Consider the following 19,525-nt stretch of genomic DNA (forward strand, 5'->3'; position numbering starts at 1 on the left):
TGTGTGGTTTAAGTAACCAGGAGGCTGTTAGGAGTTTAAAAAAAAACCCAATGTGAAATATTTTAAATGTGTTGTTCTGCTCTAAAATAATGTGAGTTAATGTGTATCCCAGTACATATTTGGATGCAAAATGTCACAGGGTGGTGAGGTTGACAGAGGGACTACAGGACTTCCAGTGGTTCTCTGTCTCCCCCTGGTGTCCATAGTATTACACTACATCCTCACCACACGAATTCCCTCTTCCCACCAGTTTTCATTATACCTGCCACAACACTGACATTCACCTAACAAATCTTCACATTAAAAGCACTCACATAAATTCTAAAAGAAAAAAAAAAGTCAACTATCTAAACGACTTCACTTTCACACCAGCATTTTTGAAATAATGCAGAACTCAATTTGGAGCTTTGAAGCCATTTCACATTCAAATAAATGAAACACGTCCATCTTTTGCAAAGCCCTAAAATTAAAGGTTTCATAACTGCAGAGCTAGGGTGCATAATTCATGCACAGACTGTGTTTCTGTTGCAGCTGGCGCTGCTCTCGTCCATCGCAGTCACACGTGTTCAAACACACAAGTGGCGGTGCGGGTTCCATGATCTTTAATAAAAGGCACATGTACAGCCATAGTGAGATGAGTGAGTCCCACCGGCATCGAGACAAAGCGTTTAAAACACAGAAACACAGGAGGAGAGCGCGCTTAACCCACTTTACAGTAGAATTTAAGTAACACATTCATAAAGTCTAATGCTAAGTCATATGTCACTGGGGTGAGGTTACCCCACCCGCCCCGCCCCCTCACTATCCCCAAAGTCCTGACACTCGGAAAAGCATCGCCAGAGGTCAGCTGAGCTCCGAGTGCACACGGATCCACACCCCCACTGAGCAGCGCTGGCGCGCTGCACCCGTGCACTCCAATGGTCCTGTGCTCGCGTTGTTCACAGGAGGACATGAACATGTCACAGTTATGATCTGTCACACAGGCACGCACACACACACACACTAAAACAGACTAAAATTAAAACTTCACAGGTACTTAAATATTCTGGGTAAAAGAAATAAAATTTTAGTATTAAAGGTTAACTATAAATGAATGAAATCTAACTTTAAGAAACTAACAAGAACAACAACAACAAAAAAAGCATGCAGCCTGACCCCGCCCTCTTTCTGACTGCCATTACTTCTGTTTGGCAAAGTCCGAGCACCTTTGACAAAACAGTGAAAGCGCCCAGTGGATTCAGGCACAGAGTGTGTGGCGTGAAGGGGGGGAGACGCGCGCATAAACGTGCACATCACATGTCCAAACGGCTCAGTACAATCACTCCAGTATTCACATTGTCTTTGGGACGCTCTGAACGCGAGTTGCACTGCCGCTTCCTTTCTGCCTTCAGCAGTCTCTCACGTACATGACACACACGTCCTGCTTTGCTCAGTGCGTGCTGACTTTGGCTGTGCTTGCTGGGGAGGGAGTAAAAGAACAAGACGTCCCAACGTCAAAAAGCTTCCTTAGGCACTGTCCCAGAATCCCCTCCCGTGTCCCCACCCCTCTGTTTCAAATCAATGCTCTCCGCGGCGACCCACACCTCCCCCAGCAAGAAGTCGCACCATCTTGTAACAGGAGGTAAGTGCTGTGACGTGTGTAAGCATGTGTGAGTATGTAACCCTGCATGCATGTATGTATGCGTGTGGATGTTTATGAGGTATCACTGGCGCCCTCACCCCTCTCTATCACGCCCATCAGCCCTCGCCGCTTCCATCCTCCTGCTCCTCCTCCTTCCTCTTCTTACTTTTGGACTTGGAAAATGAAGAGTCGCAGGTTTATGTTTTTAGCGGCCAGCAGTTTGTTGCACTCCACCGAGTCGGAGATGGGAAGCGGAACATAGTCGGTCTCGTTGGCATCGTTGCTGAAGGAGTGATGGTGGATGACTGGCTTGATCCGCACGTCGTCGTACGGCCCCTTCAACAGCAGGAATGAGCACTCCAGGGCAGAATTCACCTGTAGCCACACACACCCGCACACACAAATGCAGTAATGTTACACAAGTTCCCCATTTATAGGGGAAACAGCAGCAGTCGAGGAAAAACAACAACAACAATGCACTGAAGTCAGTCTTGTGATGCTTGAGTAAAAAGCCACATACAAGCAGAATAAAGTCACTCAGCAGCTCAACTCGCTGCTGAATTACTTCAAAACCACTGACGCAGAGCCAAATCTGATTCAAGCTTCTTAATGTCCTCCAAAGACTTTGCAATCAGTGTATGCATGGACAGACGGGTGATAAATGAAAAGGAAAACAAAAAAACAATAAAAGGTGTTTTAATGAGGTTGAAGGTCAGGGAGTGCTACAGGAACAGCTTCAATGCGCCTTGGCACTGATTCCACGTCTCTGCAACGTCTACCGGAGGAATGCAACACTTCCTCCAAAAGACACGCCCTCATTTGGCATCTCGATGATGACGTTGGTCCAAAATTTCCCGAGTGTTCATTTGGGTCGACATCTCTAGTGCCTGTGAAGGCTGCAGCCTTGTCCCTGAAATAGGTATTTGGAGGGAAGAAATGTCACTTTTGGCTTATTCTATTTTATCACGGAAAATTAGTGTCTACAATAAACAAAAGAGTCATATCAGACTGCATCTCATTAAATGTCTCCATAATAAAAAAACTTGTTCTTGAATCGTATCACAGCTCATGTATTTAGATGTGTATCATTTTATAAGCAAACATGCAAAAAATAACCTTAGAATCCGTCTCATGTATTCCCCAGGGGGTACCTATGGTGTAAGTATGAAGTGTATCTAATTTGCATTCCATCATCACGCTCAGCAGAACGTGTCCCAAATACAGTATTTATATATAACACTTGACTTCCACCAACTTCTGTTAGTCAAGTGTGTGTCAACTTTTGTTTTAAAACGATAAGGATCGACAGACGGGCCTGAGGCCGTACTGTCAGTTACATGTGTGCGTACCTTGCTCTTGAGGATGAGCTGGAAGGACAGTGTGCGCTTGCAGGACAGGTTGGGGTTGCGCTCAGAGTCATTCACGCGGGCCTTCAGCACCCACGTCTGGTTGAGGACGGTGAAGCGTGGCGTTTCATAGTACAAGCGAGTGATGAAGTCATCAGTGCGATACGGCCTGAACTGCACCTCTGTGCCGAGGCGCCCGGGGGGAGGAGTCATTAAAAGCAAGGAAACATGAGAGCAAGACACACGGAAGTTAAAAGGGGACAGAACGAACAGAGCACGTGTAATTCTGTCACATAGTGATTTGCTTCATGCGCATGTGCACCTGTAAAACCGATCTTCTCGTAGCACAGCAGGGTAAAGATGTTGTTGTACAGCTGCATGTCCCTGCGGTGGTTCTGGTCCATTTCTCCCAGGATTCCCATCAGCTCGGTGCCAGTCTTAGTGGGATGGGAGCACTCGTTCTCGTGCGCTGGCAGCTCGTGGAACGGACCCTGCCACGGGCAGCCAATCCTCTTGTACTTGCATTGTGTTACCCTGGCAACGTAATGATGAGCGCTTGTTGAGAGCCAGCCTTGAGGAAGCAATGATGTAGCTTCAAATCAAATTAAATCCATTAGAGAAGCGTGTTTCAATACCTTGCTTTATCGCGGTGTGCCGAAAGTGCTAATTAGCTCAGGTTGTAAGTCGCAGCTAATTAATTCCACACCAAAGCGCGGCGTGTGATGAAAGTAATCCTCGCGAAAAGAAAAAGACGAGGGTTGAACCCGGATCGAGGTGGGGGTGTCGATGAACACCTGTGATTTTCTTGTAGCGAGCGCGAGGTAAAGGTAATCGTTAGCGTCTGCTGAGACTCAAACGCACAATTAGAACCACAGACACGTCCTTTGACATAAATTAGTGCCAAAACTATTTGGGGAAGATATAATTACAAAGTTTCTGGAAGGGATTCAGCGCCCGGCCGACACTTTAAAGGGTTTTAATCGCTCACATGCTCCATTTAATTATTTTGCACATCAATACAAATGGTTGTTTTACTGAGAATGACATCATTGCGCATTTGTGAATTACATCACCATGCAACGGTCATCATACGACGCAAAGCCGGATCCACACGGGTGACTCGTGTATTGTCCTGTTGCACCCTAGTGACTGCCGTGACTGTTGTCATGGTAACAGTGGCACAGGCACTGCTGTCCTAAGCAGGGCAACATGTTGCCATAGCAACAACCAAATATGATTTTGTCCATGTAAATTCAGCTGGTCTGAGCGTTTGTGTTGCACAGACAGACAGGATGCAGCGGCAGGTCACACGATCCTCCAGCTGGGGGAGGGGGGGGGGTGCATGAGGGAAATCAACTCCACATGATACAGTACAGTACACACCACGCCACCCACATGCATACACGGAGAGTTATTTCTTTCCGTTTCGCTGCTTTAAAATGTCAGAACACTGAACTAGTGTAAATAACTTCAAAACAATGAGACTATGTTGTAACCCCTTTTATCTCGCAGGAGGGCTGGAAACAGTTTGTGTGCTGCTGCATACCTGTCCTGGCACTCCTCTTTCTGATGTCTTTCTAAACTGGAGCGAGGGAACTGTTTTAGGCAGAAGGTACACTCCGTCGGCAGCTCGCTGACGGCTTTCTCCACGGCAAGGTTCCGGCAGCACAGATTCTTGCTGATCTCACACCTGTAAGATCAGAGTCACCAGTCAAACCTCACTTTTTGTACGACTAGTGGCGGCTGTGGATTTAAATTCACAAGTATCATGGAAGCGCACCACTGTGGATTACAGTCCAGAGAATCAGACACAAGCACTGAAAAACTCTATTGTATGAACATAAATTAGAACTACACCTGTGAAAGAAATCAATCAGGTTTTTGACCTGTGCACATCCACTGCATTTCGTAATATATTCAATTCTAATTTTGGAAAATGACATCAGTGGTTCTCAAACCCATATCATGACTAAGGGGCATAATTTATTTTCTAAGTCTGTAGTGTGCAATATGTATGGTCCACACGAGCTAGTACAACCCAAAAATCAGATGTGTCACATTTTGTTGGGTCAACTTCATTTCACTTGTTAATATACATCCACTCCTGCATTTCAGGCCTGCAACACATTTAAAAGAAAAACAAAACATGGACACAGGCAGTTTAGGGGTAGCAAAGAAGTGATTGTAAAAATTAAATAAAATCTTTGAGAAAAGATGGGCAACGGATCTTCAGCTTGTGAGCAAATGTGTAAGAAATAATTCTAAGGTTTAAAGACAATGTTCTTCAAAGAGACTGGAAGAGATTTGCATATTTCTCCCTCTGCAGTGCATAATAAACAATTCAAGGAATCAGGAGGAATTTCAACACCTAAAGGGCAAGGGTGCAAGCCTAAACTGAACACCCAAGATTTCCGATCCTTCACATGGCACTGTATCAAGAACAATCATTCATCAATAGCTGATATAACCACATGGGCAAGGGATTATTTGGGAAACCTTTGTCAAGCACTGCAATATGGAGTTACATCCACAAATGCCACTGTACATTTTACTGTGCAAAAAAAGAAGCCTCGTGTTAACCCTGTCCAGAAGCAGCTCCGGTGTCTCTGGGTTTGGATGCATCTAGGTTAAGATGATCGCACAGTGGAAACATGTATCATGGTCAGATGAATCAGCATTGTGGTCTTTTTGTGGAAGAAAATGGAGGCTGTGTGCTGGAGACCAAAGATAAAAGGATCATACAGACTGCTGTCAGCAACAAGGCCCAAAGCCGGCAATGGTAATTTACCACTTCTATGACTTCAGCATAGCATTAATGCAGAAAACGACATTGAGATTTTAGAAGGGAGGTGATGGTCTAGTGGTTAAAGTGTTTGACTTGGGTTCAAATCCCAGCCTGACTGGAAAATCACTAAGGGCCCTTGGGCAAGGTCTTTAATCCCCTATTGCTCCCGGTGTGTAGTGAGCACCTTGTATGGCAGCACCCTCACATCGGGGTGAATGTGAGGCATAATTGTAAAGCACTTGGGTGTCTGATGCAAATGGAAAATTGCTACATAAATGCAGACCACTTACCATTTAAGAACAATATATGCTACTTCAAGATGACATCATTTCCTGGGACATCCATGGATTTTTTTCAACAAGACAATGCAAAACCACATTCTGCACACATTAAAAAGGCATGGCTGCAGAAGAGTCGAGGTACGGGTACTGGACATGGCTTACCTGCAGTCCTGACCTGTCTGCAATGGAGAATGTCTGGACAATTTTGCAATGCAAAATGCAAGGATGAACCCATACTGTTGCACAACCTTAACACATGTTTAGAGGAAGAATGGAACAAAATAACACCTGACACGTCATTGCTTGTACCCTCAACACCAAGAAGGCAGTGCAATATTTCAAAGCGGTAAATGCTTTAGCGTTCCAACGTTTTACTTATTTATTTTTTAATGTGTTGCAGGCCTGAAATGCAGGAATTGATGCATTAACAAATGAAATATTGACCAGAAAATAAATAAAAATAAATATTTGGAAGTTCATAATGTCTGCAATGAAATAAAAATGGAAGAATCACTTTGTTTTTTATTTTGCATTTCCCATATGGTTCTAACTTTTATGATTTGGGGTTGTATTTTATACACACAAGATCTTATTTATTGCAGACTAGACAACATCTGACACATACAAGATAGTATCTTGTGTGCACTAGTCACAATAATAACTGGTACGATGTAGCTAACACTAATTAATATGTGGTGCTTACCAGCTATTATGTTGGGGAACCAAGTGTGCATTCCACTCTTTCTTGAACCTTTTCTGTCATCGCCCCCTCCCCAAGGAGACTCTTTGGCCATTTGCCTGAACTCGATCAAGCTGTCATCTACTTCATGACTAACCTTGGTGCCCAGACCGCTCCCTCCCCCAAATAAGTGAACCAGAGTGGTATCAAGTAGCACAGCAGGTGGCTCTGTGGGACAGGAGTTGGACTACCAATATAGAGACTGGGGTTAAATTCCAGATGTGTCCTCTTCAGACCGCCTGTTGGCCCCCTGAAACTAGGCATTTAATCTGCATTGCCCCAGTACACCCATCTGAAAATAAGTACTGGTCTCAGCTGGGCAGTAATCTCCAACGGACTACTGTCCCCTTCAAGGGAGTTGTGGACTCTCATCCACGTCATTTCAATTTCAATTTATTTAATTTATATAGCACCAAAATCACAACAAAGCTGCCTCAAGGCGCTTCACACAAATAAGGTCTAGCCTTACCAACCCCTAGAGCAACCACACAGGCGACAGTGGTAAAGAAAAACTCCCTCTGATGATATTGAGGAAGAAACCTCAAGTAGACCAGACTCAGAGGGGTGACCCACTGCTTAGGCCATTCTAACGGTTATAAGCTTTTACAACATTTTACAAAGCTGAAGAAACATAAACAGGAAATCGACAACATTTGCTCCATCAGCTTCAGGCATGGCATCTCGCCGTCAGTCCAGCATCCTGTTGTTCACAGACGCTAATCCCGTGGAATGCCCTCCGCACCTGAAATGGAGAGAAAAAGAAGAATCTGCCGGGCAGTAAAACCACACCTAAGGTATAACTCATCGACAGGAAAGCAAAGAAAATACTAAGGTGATCGCCAGCTGCTAACCTTAAGCTTCACTAACAGACCCAGAATTTAGATAAAGTTGAGACCAAGACCTATTCCGTTACTAATAACATGAATTTAAAAGGATAGCAAGCATAATAACATACTATGCCAGCATGCTAGCCATACGAGAGGAAGAATAAATGCGTCTTAAGTCTGGACTTGAATGTCACTACAGAATCTGACTGTTTTCTCTCTGTACGGAGATTATTCAAGCAGGTGCACGATAAGAGAAGGTTCTGTGACCCACCAACTTTTTATTTACCCTAGGAACACGAAGCAGTCCTGCATCCTGCATCCTGCTTCATAGCTTCACGCTTTGATAATAAGATAAGCACCTGCAAAGGCATTTCTTGTACACTGTAGTGGGACCAAGTTGCCTTTGTCAGTTCTGATCTACTGCACCTCAAGGCTGTCAAAACCAAACGTAATGTCTCATCATGATGAACAGGTATACATAATGACTAACCAACCTGTTGCCAAAACAAAATGGGTGTACAGGTACACTGGACTAGAAAAGCTTACTTTAATTAATATGTACAGTGCACAACTGGAGCTAGACTTTGCCAAAGGCTGTGCTGTACCTGCAGTTGGGACATGTGGCCTGCTCCTCCTTGAGTCGAGAATCAGCCAAGAGGTGGATAAAACACCCTGCACACATCAGGTGCCCGTTGGTACACTGATGTGGGGAGAAAATTGTTAATTTTCTATAGATATAAGAGATAAATGGGATGATGTACATGTAACATGGAGAAAAATCTGATTCGTGCAAGTTGGAACTAGTACGGTTACTTCATACTCCTCAAAAATAAGTGTTTCAGCAAACCAGTCCTCTATGACTGAAGCATACAGCGAGTAACATAATTTAAGGGAAATGCCATTTGACAAATTTGGCAATCAGAAGAAGCATTTATTGGCTTCCTTATATTATAACCATGGATCAGCTTAAAAGAAATGGAGCAAAGAATGCATTGGTTTAAAGACCAGTTAAAGGGAAACGCTCCAGTGATCTTACAACTGAATATGGGTCTATGTAGTTCCCCATTTCTAGATTACATGCTCAGGCTATGATGTAAATATGGATCAGCTTTTTCTGCTTGCTGTTTTTCTGATTCCAAGTTAATTTATATTAAGGAAAGAGTGTTGTGTGAAATGATTATAGAATGTTTGTACTTATTACGTAAACAAAATACCTGAAATGTACTGAGTGGTACATCAGGGGAGCCTAATCAATGACTAATTACCTCCAACAGGCTACATTTTCACCAGCATTTCTATGTATGTTTGTCTGTCAGGCTGTGAACAAAATACACTGAACAAAAACATAAATGCAACACTTTTGTTTTTGCTCCCATTTTTCATCAGCTGAACCTCAAAAGATGTAAAAGATTATACGAGGTCTGTTAGAAAAGTATCAGACCTTTTCATTTTTTGCAAAAACATATGGATTTGAATCACGTGTGATTGCATCAGCCAAGCTTGAACCTTCGTGCGCATGCGTGAGTTTTTTCACGCCTGTCGGTTGCGTCATTCGCCTGGGAGCAGGCTTTCTGTGAGCAGTGGTCCACCCCTCTCGTTGGATTTTTATTGCGAATAAATGTCTGAGCGATTTGGAGCTTTGCTGCATCAGTTTTTTCCAGAAACTGTGAGAGACCTCCAGGTGGACACCATTCGGAAAATTCAGATGGCTTTCAGGGACCATTTTATGGGGATTACACAGATTAAGGAGTGCTCCAGCCGGTTTAAAGACCGCCCACAGCGTCTGAGAGCACGGCACAGTCCGAGCGCCGATCGACAGGCTCAAACCCCGCTGAAACAACCAGATCATTTCCAACGTGAAGGCTTTGTTGATCCGGGACGTCGTCTGACTTCCACAAAAAAGGCGTGGACATCAGCACTTTTTCGGCACATTCCACTGTTACAGGAGTTTTTTTCATGGAAAAAGAAGCAGAGGGATGCGCCACCGTGCCGTTCATGGTGCGGGACAAAACCACCTCCATGTTGGTCTCACAGGACGGCTTTCAGGTGGATTTCAGACGGCTGTCGGTTGCTTTTTAGTCGTGTGACTATCTGAGAATTTGTGCATGAGCTGGACATGCCCCAACATGTCCTGTGAGGCTTCATCACGGCGTTGCTTTGTGCCATGCGGCTCTGCCGCGACGCGCGGAATTCCTCCGCATGTCTGTCTCAATGTGCCGAAAAAGCACTGATGTTCACGTCTTCCGCAATTCCTGTGCTAGTCAGAGGACATCCTGGTTAAAACACAGCGTCCAGTTTAGAAATGAATGGCACATTCCACTGTTACAGGAGTTTTTGTCATGGAAAGAGGAGCGGAGGAATGCCGCGCGTCGCGGCAGAGCCGCATGGTGCAAAGCAACGCCGTGATGAAGCCTCACAGGACATGTTGGGGCATGTCCAGGCTCATGCACAATTTCTCGGATAGTCACACGATAAAAAGCCACCGACAGCCATCTGAAATCCATCTCAAAGCCGTCCTGTGAGACCAACACGGAGGTGGTTTTGTCCCGCGCCATGAGCGGCATGGTGGCCCGTCCCTCCACTTTTTCCATGAAAAAAACTCCTGTAACAGTGGAACGTGCCGAATAAGTGCTGATGTCCACATCTCCTGTCATTTTTGTGGAAGTCAGACAACGTCCCGGATCAACAAAGCCTTCAAGTTGGAAATGATCTGGTTGTTTCAGCGGGGTTTGAGCCTGTCGATCGGCAGTCGGAGTGCGCCGCCCTCTCAGACGCTGTGGGCGGTCTTTAAACCGGCTGGAGCACTCCTTAATCTGTGTAATCCCCATAAAATGGTCCCTGAAAGCCATCTGAATTTTCCGAATGGTGTCCACCTGGAGGTCTCTCACAGTTTCTGGAAAAAAATTGATGCAGCAAAGCTCCAAATCGTTCAGACATTTATTCGCAATAAAAATCCGAGAAGAGGGGTGGACCACTGCTCACAGGCGAATGACGCAACCGACAGGCGTGAAAAATCTCACGCATGCGCACGAAGGTTCAAGCTTGGCTGATGCAATCACACGTGATTCAAATCCATATGGTTTTTGAAAAAAATAAAAAGGTCCGATACTTTTCTAACAGACCTCGTATACACAAAAGACCTATTTCTCTCAAATATTGTTCACATTTCAGAGTGGCCTTTTATTGTGGCCAGCCTAAGGCACACCTGTGCAAAATGCTGTCTAATCAGCATCTTGATATGCCACACCTGTGAGGTGGATTTCTCTGTCAAGGAGAAGTGCTCACTAACACAGATTTAGACCGGGTGTTTTTTTTTTTTTTGTTTTTTTTTTTTGTACAACCCCTGGCAAAAATTATGGAATCACCGGCCTCGGAGGATGTTCATTCAGTTGTTTAATTTTGTGGCTTTCTGGCTTTAAGAAACACTATAAGAAATCAGGAAAAAAAATTGTTGCAGTCAGTAATGGTTACTTTTTTAGACCAAGCAGAGGGAAAAAAAATATGGAATCACTCAATTCTGAGGAAAAAATTACGGAATCATGAAAAACAAAAGAACGCTCCAACACATCACTAGTATTTTGTTGCACCACCTCTGGCTTTTATAACAGCTTGCAGTCTCTGAGGCATGGACTTAATGACTGACAAACAGTACTCTTCATCAATCTGTCTCCAACTTTCTCTGATTGCTGTTGCCAGATCAGCTTTGCAGGTTGGAGCCTTGTCATGGACCATTTTCTTCAACTTCCACCAAAGATTTTCAATTGGATTAAGATCCGGACTATTTGCAGGCCATGACATTGACCCTATGTGTCTTTTTGCAAGGAATGTTTTCACAGTTTTTGCTCTATGGCAAGATGCATTATCATCTTGAAAAATGATTTCATCATCCCCAAACATCCTTTCAATTGATGGGATAAGAAAAGTGTCCAAAATATCAACTTAAACTTGTGCATTTATTGTTGATGTAATGACAGACATCTCCCCAGTGCCTTTACCTGACATGCAGGCCCATATCATCAATGACTGTGGAAATTTACGTGTTCTTTTCAGGCAGTCATCTTTATAAATCTCATTGGAACGGCACCAAACAAAAGTTCCAGCATCATCACCTTGCCCAATGCAGATTCGAGATTGATCACTGAATATGACTTTCATCCAGTCATCCACAGTCCACGATTGCTTTTCCTTAGCCCATTGTAACCTTGTTTTTTTCTGTTTAGGTGTTAATGATGGCTTTCATTTAGCTTTTCTGTATGTAAATCCCATTTCCTTTAGGCGTTTTCTTACATTTCGCTCACAGACATTGACTCCAGTTTCCTCCCATTCGTTCCTCATTTGTTTTGTTGTGCATCTTCGATTTTTAAGACATACTGCTTTAAGTTTTCTGTCTTGACGCTTTGATGTCTTCCTTGGTCTACCAGTATGTTTGCCTTTAACAACCTTCCCATGTTGTTTGTATTTGGTCCAGAGTTTAGACACAGCTGACTGTGAACAACATCTTTTGCAACATTGCGTGATGATTTACCCTCTTTTAAGAGTTTGATAATCCTCTCCTTTGTTTCAATTGACATCTCTCGTGTTGGAGCCATGATTCATGTCAGTCCACTTGGTGCATCAGCTCTCCAAGGTGTGATCACTCTTTTTTAGATGCAGACTAATGAGCAGATCTGATTTGATGCAGGTGTGCAGGTGTTAGTTTTGGGGATGAAAATTTACAGGGTGATTCCATAATTTATTCCTCAGAATTGAGTGAGTCCATATTAAAAAGTAACCGTTACTGACTGCCACAATTATTTTTCCTGATTTCTTATAGTGTTTCTTAAAGCCAGAAAGTTGCCATTTGAAATGACTTTAGTTTTGTGTTATGTCTGTGATCTGCTTTTTTTTCTACAAAATTAAACAACTGAATGAACATCCTCCGAGGTCGGTGATTCCATAATTATTGCCAGGGGTTGTATATAGAAAATGTTTTAGATCTTTGATTTCAGCTCATGGAAAACGGGAGCAAAAACAAAATTATTGCGTCTATATTTTTGATTAGTGTAACTCCAAAATTTGATGGATTTTAATGAATATTAGCAAAAGAGTGATATTTGGTGCAAAGATACAAGCGTACAAACCACTTGGCCACCACGCTGCTAAACCAGTATTAATGAAAACTACGACGCCTGTGTGTTCCACCAGAAATTAGCCAACTATCTAGCTGGTTCTAACAAATACAAGACTGGCAGAATTGTTTGCTATGAATTAGTTGATCATATAGCAAAATCAGGAAAGGCCACATGGATCACTTACTTGGTACATATAGGTAGCATGGAATGTTATCCTAACTTAGCATATAATCTCACCTAAATCGATCCTAAATGCATATTATTGGAAAAGTCCTATCAAGACGGTGAGTTATGAGGTATAGGCAACTGCTGATTGCTCCATTTCAAAATGTGTTTGACAGAAGAGAGCATTTTGATGCTAATGATATGTTGGGTGGGCTGAAGGGAAGGGCAATAGCTGATTCAAGTTTTTGCTTGTTCTGTCAACTGTGTGTTGAATGTGGGGCAGGGGGAGGGTCATGGTTTTTATGTGGGGTTATACATGTTGTAATTTCATCCAGCACAGCTGACCACTGTGGTCTTAGTTGTGTCTGGTCTTCATGGACCAGCTCACAGTGGAGACAGATATATTAGTCCATGGGCCAGCAGCCAAATTTGACCTAAACGGTACCACCAAAGGGAGCAAAACAACACTTACAATCCAGCCTCAGCATACTACAGCAAACACACACAAAAATGTGCAACCTTCCCTACATGGTGGCTATAACTAGGCAGGGATTAATTAAACTGTGTTCAAACCAACAAAAAGCACAAATCGTACTGAATGTCATCTCAATCATTCATGGACGGGATTTCAAGGGGCAGTCAGGAACTGGAGGGTGTCCAGTTTGGTGACCTCAGAGTTGCATCTGTTTTTTTTTTTGTTTTGTTTTTTTGCAGATGATGTGGTTCTGTTGGCTTCATCATGGCATGACATCTGATCAGTGGTGGCCACAGTTCCGCTAATCTGCTAACCACTATTTATCAAAGCTAACGTTTTCATTAGCTTTCCAGATAACTTTGAAAACCATCAGCAGACCAATTAGCTTCCAATAAATTTAGTTCTGATAACAAAGATTTTAGTGCCTGTCTGTTACATATTTTGTAGCAGACAGCCAGCCATGAATGACAGCGCTCTATCCTCTGCAGGCAGAGGAGAGCTGACAACCGGAGAGAAAGGATGGAAGAGAGAGGAGAGAAAAAAAGATAATTTCTCTTCACACCATACAGACCTGCCGGTCATTTCACTGGAGTTTTGCACAGGCAGACAGTTTTGACTTATGGTTATAATTTTAGACAAATTAATTCCGGACAAGTTATTGAAATTAACATCACATCTGTTGTTTTACAAAGCAAAAAATATCAGCTAAATGTTTTAGTTTTAAAGTAATACACTAATTTTGAAGGTTTTAGCATTTAGTCACACATGCCACATTGCATTATGGGTACATTAGTTTTCTGAGTGAGTTTTCAGTTGTTCTAACTTGAAATGTTTAAAGAGAAGCTCAAGGCCTACTTGGCTTGTACAGGCTTGCTTTTAACTAGTTTTATGTCACCGCTGTTTTAATTTCTGTATTTTTGTTTTTTTTACTTTCATTGTAAAGCACTTCGTGGTTCTATCTTGAAAGGTGCAAGACAAGTAAACTTTACTTACTTATGCAAATTATTTGTTGAATGAATAAAGAAAGAAAATGATTAGTTCTGAGTATTTTGAATGCTTGATCTGCAAAGGAAAGGTCAAACAAGGTCATTGGATTACAGGGGTGCTAAAAAGGAGAAAATGGAGAAGGATTGTAGAGGCCCATGATTCACAGGGGCCAAGAGAGGCCCCTAATACAAATATAATACTGACAATATAATACGGGAGTGGCCCAGTAAGACTTCTTTACATGGGGCACAAAATCCCTGGCGGCACCCGTTGGATTGTATGACATACGAGGGCTGTCAATAAAGTAACGGTCCTTTTTATTTTTTTCAAAAACTATATGGATTTCATTCATATGTTTTTACGTCAGACATGCTTGAACCCTCCTGCGCATGCGTGAGTTTTTCCACGCCTGTCGGTGACGTCATTCGCCTGTGAGCACTCCTTGTGGGAGGAGTCGTCCAGCCCCTCGTCGGAATTCCTTTGTCTGAGAAGTTGCTGAGAGACTGGCGCGTTGTTTGATCAAAATTTTTTCTAAACCTGTGAGACACATCGAAGTGGACACGGTTCGAAAAATTAAGCTGGTTTTCAGTGAAAATTTTAACGGCTGATGAGAGATTTTGAGGTGATTCTGTCGCTTTAAGGACTTTTCACGGTGCGAGACGTCGCTCAGCGCTCTCAGCTGCCGTCGTCAGCCTGTTCAAGCTGAAAACCTCCACATTTCAGGCTCTATTGATCCAGGACGTCATGAGAGAACAGAGAAGTTTCAGAAGAAGTCGGTTTCAGCATTTTATCCGGATATTCCACTGTTAAAGGAGATTTTTTTAACGAAAGACGTGCGGACGGGTCCGCGCGTTGGGACGCAGCCGACGCGGTGCGGCGGCACAGGAAAAACACCTCCGTGTTGATAACCATTTGTAAAATCCAGGTGGCTTTTGATGGCTTTCAGTGGAGTGAGTATATGAGAAATTGTTTAACAGCAGGACATGTTCCAACTTGTCCTTAAGGCTTCCAATGGAGGTGTTTTTCCTGTGGCGGAGCGTCGCGGCGGCTGTGAGCCGACGCGCGGACCCGTCCGCACGTCTTTCATTAAAAAAATCTCCTTTAACAGTGGAATATCCGGATAAAATGCTGAAACCGACTTCTTCTGAAACTTCTCTGTTCTCTCACGACGTCCTGGATCAATAGAGCCTGAAATGTGGAGGTTTTCAGCTTGAACAGGCTGACGACGGCGCCTGAGAGCGCTGAGCGACGTCTCGCACCGTGGGAAGTCCTTAAAGCGACAGAATCACCTCAAAATCTCTCATCAGCCATTAAAATTTTCACTGAAAACCAGCTTAATTTTTCGAACCGTGTCCACTTCGATGTGTCTCACAAGTTTAGAAAAAATTTTGATCAAACAAAGCGCCAGTCTCTCAGCAACTTCTCAGACAAAGGAATTCCGACGAGGGGCTGGACGACTCCTCCCACAAGGAGTGCTCACAGGCGAATGACGTCACCGACAGGCGTGGAAAAACTCACGCATGCGCACGAGGGTTCAAGCATGTCTGACGTAAAAACATAAAAATGAAATCCATATAGTTTTTGAAAAAAATAAAAGGGACCGTTACTTTATTGACAGCCCTCGTACAATACTAAGTGTGATCATTTAAGCATAATGGATGGTGCAAACGACGCCTTTTGACATCATATTAGCTCATCAATAATTTATTTTTTTAAGTAATCCAAAAGGACTTACCCTTTGTCACCAATTTTGCAGTTTTAACAACAACAATCTAACTTTGGGTTTGTGGCATCCTCTTGATCAGACATAATGTGACTTATTTTACAACACAAGCTGTGCATTTTGAAACTTTAACCCTGCCTGGCTGTAGCTTCCCTGCCCACATGACAACACAAGCTGTGCATTTTGAAACTTTAACCCTGCCTGGCTGTAGCTTCCCTGTCCACATGACAACACAAGCTGTGCATTTTGAAACTTTAACCCTGCCTAGCTGTAGCTTCCCTGTCCACGTCAAACATTTTTATTTATTTACTTTACAAAGTATGGAAGCATTTCTGCAGGTACAGTACAAGAAATGGTAGACAGAGAGACCAACAAGAAACAGGGCAAGAATTTCAAGTCCCATAAATCACTTAAAATTTAAGGAAAAGGGACAGTGACCCCCCCCACCGTTGTATGATAATCAATCAACCATTCAGAGGCATTACATTTTCCATACCTGTAGCCACTGACCTTTTTTTTTGGTCTATTTTTTGTCTAAGGCAGGCGTGTACATTAAGAGCTGAGAGTTTCCTTGTTATTGATCACCTCAGTAGGTGATTCCTCCAACAAACAGGACTTAAATTGAGGACAAGTGCTGATCAGTAAAATCATTTGCTGAGGTGACTGTGCAAGGAAAACTTGCACCGTCTTGTCATCTTTTCATTAAGCATATTTTCAATTTGCTACTTCAAAGTGCACAATTTTAAGGGTAATGAAAACCCCATTAATGACAGTTACTTGGGGTCTGGTCACCCCATCCATCTCATCCTCAGTTTCGCCTGCAAAGTCAGCCCGTGGACCATGTCGCCCCTCTCATCAAGGAACATAGCTCACTTAATATTTTAATTTTTCTACCTTATAAACGTATGCATGCTGTAACATGTAAAACAATGCTTAGTTTCATACCCAACGCATATAACTGTCAGATGTATTCGTTATATAAAGCTTGTTCTTCATTTGCTGTAACCCCTGAATGTTTTTGTTGTGCAAATTTACATATGCCCAGAATTTATATTTATACAATATATGACTGCTTACCAACTATGGTTTTCCATAATAAATAGTGGCATTTTATGTAATATACTTTAAACAGGATGAAAAGTGCGATACCGCAGTACAATATCATTTTATAAACGTGAATGCATTACATTATCTTGCAGGGGAAGGAAAGTAAACAGATTGGTAACTTCTTACGTATAAAATGTGTACTCCTTACATTCTCGTTCTTTGGTTTATCAATGGGGTGACTTGGTCATTACGTGGTGGGGCTTTGTTTTACAGGTGGGCAACTGGAGTGAGCTTGTTAGATTGAGGCACACTGACAGTAAGTCCATTGGTTCTCCAAGATGGTACCAAATTTCAACCTGGCCCAAGGACTGTGTTGGATCTATTATCGCTAAATAAATGGATCACATTCAACAGGTTGGCAGTGGGGATTGGGACATAAGGGGGCATAGTTGGGATGACATCCTGCTAGTGTGCTGTTTGACTGTAGGTTTGGGTTTTTTTTTTTTTTTTTTTGAGGGGGGTTGTGGTTGTGATTGGCACCATGTTTACCTGGTATACAGACGCCTTGGGCAAGTCTAGGCACACGGTACAGCACAGCACTGAGTACAGTCTCTCCTCCAGCTTTCCAGACTCCCCTTCGGGAACTTTCGCCCTCTTCTTGAGAGGCTCGTCTGGGTCAGGTTCGGGCCCTTCTCGCCGCATCCCGACCTCCTCCTGCATGGCCGCTACGCCGGCGACAACGTCCATCGCTGCCCCCACGGCCCCGACCCCCAGGCCGGCCGAGGAGGAGCCAGGGGCCGCAACGCCCACGTCTCTCTCTTCCATTGACGACATGGCGATGGCTGCCTACAAACGTCGGCGATGATGAACCCGCGGCGGCGTCGACGACTAAGCCCAAAATATTAGCAAGCTAGCCTGAACCTAAACCCGTCAAGCTAACGGTCAGCTGACAGCTACTGGCTAGCTAACTAGCTAGCTAACGGTACGAAAGCAGGACGTCAGAAAGGAATGCCGAGTAACTAACTCGCACTTTCTTACTGCTACATTCAGCTCTAAACAAGTAAACGTTAAACAAATGTTAACTCGTTTTGTTCACTTACAGTGAAGCTAGCAGACTATGCGGCTAACAGCAGATCCTCTGTCGCTCAGGCAGAACAAAAACGGCTCAACCGTCCGTCAGTTGCTGCTCGACGCCGTTAGACGTTATGGCAGCAGCGGTTAAAGTCCCCGGTACCGGCTGACTGTTTACAAGGCCCACGGCAGCTGACGGCGTTTAAAGCTGCGCTTACACACAGTTTTGTTGGGGCTCGTCTCTTTGACTACACAGCCATCTTTTTTTTTTTTTTTCCTGCACTCCGTCTCACCCGCTGCGCCCTTATAAAAATCCTTAGGTTTTTAACGAAAGTATCTAATATTTAAAGTATTAAGACGTGGATTTAGCGTCTGTGTCAGCAAAAAGCTCTTTTCTGCTCCAACCGTGAACTGGCTGTCAGCGGAATGTTTTGTTGTGGCAGATGACTTGGGTATTTAAAGAGTTCATCAAAGCGCATGCGCAGTGAGCACCTGCGGTCAGTATTTTTTTTTTTCTACTGCTCCCTCTAGGGGTCGCCACAGTACATCATCCTGTTCTCAGGTTCTTATGAAGGGTCAAAGTGATCAAAATTAATTACCTCCGCCAAGGAGATTATGTTTTCGGTCGCGTTTGTTTGTTTGTTTGTCTGTCTGTCTGTCAGCAGGGTAACTCAAAAAGTTTTAAACGGATTTTGATGAAATTTTGGGGAGTGGTTGGAAATGACAAGAGGAACAAGTGATTAAATTTTACTGGTGATCCGGATCACGATACGGATCCCGATGCTAACGCGTTAGCATGTCTATGGCATTTTCAGTGTTAAAAGTTAGCATTAAGCAGTTGCAGCTGTCATCACGTTCGGGTGCATTTGTTTTCAAATTGTAATATTTCTTAAATTTATTTTTGTTTATATATTAATAATCTAATGATTATTATATACAATTTTAGAGAAATAGACAAAAAGAAATAGATCACTGTGCCAAGGAGGGAATCTCTTTAGGGTCAGTGACCCTATGGCCTTGTTTAAAGAAGTATTTCATAAATGTTAAAAAATTCATATATTTGCAGTTTAGTTGAATAATACATTGAATTTTGTCTATTTGTTTTTGTCTATAAGCACATGCAATATCAATATCAGTGCTCAGATGACACTAGCTTCTGGGAAAGCTGCAAGTTGCAATAAACTGTGATGCCAAGCGCTAAGGATACATGCTATCCAGTCACAGCAGATGAAACTTTTTTTTACTACTGAGCAAACATCGTTAGACTTTTTTTAGGTTCAATGATTCCACGGCGTGTAGATGTTATGGCGTCAGTGACCCCATGGCCTTGGCGGAGGTTTGCACTCT

General features: G+C 43.2%; 1 protein-coding gene across 1 annotated transcript; it reads right to left on the minus strand.

Moving 5' to 3' along the window:
* Positions 1–1,740: 1,740 nt before the first annotated feature.
* On the minus strand, positions 1,741–18,644 carry cyhr1 (cysteine/histidine-rich 1). Its single transcript, XM_034161079.1, has 6 exons — positions 17,657–18,644; positions 8,205–8,299; positions 4,514–4,657; positions 3,290–3,501; positions 2,971–3,149; positions 1,741–1,996 (listed from the first exon to the last, which is right to left on the minus strand). The coding sequence occupies exons 1-6, from the start codon at positions 17,939–17,941 to the stop codon at positions 1,784–1,786; spliced, it is 1,128 nt and encodes a 375-aa protein (XP_034016970.1). The 5' UTR covers positions 17,942–18,644; the 3' UTR covers positions 1,741–1,783.
* Positions 18,645–19,525: the final 881 nt, after the last annotated feature.

Source organism: Thalassophryne amazonica, chromosome 20 (genome assembly GCF_902500255.1).
Source record: "Thalassophryne amazonica chromosome 20, fThaAma1.1, whole genome shotgun sequence".
In the NCBI taxonomy this organism is placed as follows: domain Eukaryota; kingdom Metazoa; phylum Chordata; class Actinopteri; order Batrachoidiformes; family Batrachoididae; genus Thalassophryne; species Thalassophryne amazonica.

Excerpts from the sequence above, each read along its gene's own strand:
- cyhr1 (XM_034161079.1), bottom strand. The coding sequence starts at position 17,941 with ATGTCGTCAATGGAAGAGAGAGACGTGGGCGTTGCGGCCCCTGGCTCC. Across the intron at positions 8,300-17,656 it reads CCAAGGCGTCTGTATACCAG|TGTACCAACGGGCACCTGAT; the intron begins GTAAACATGGTG and ends TCCCCACATCAG. Across the intron at positions 3,150-3,289 it reads CGAGAAGATCGGTTTTACAG|AGGTGCAGTTCAGGCCGTAT; the intron begins GTGCACATGCGC and ends GCCTCGGCACAG.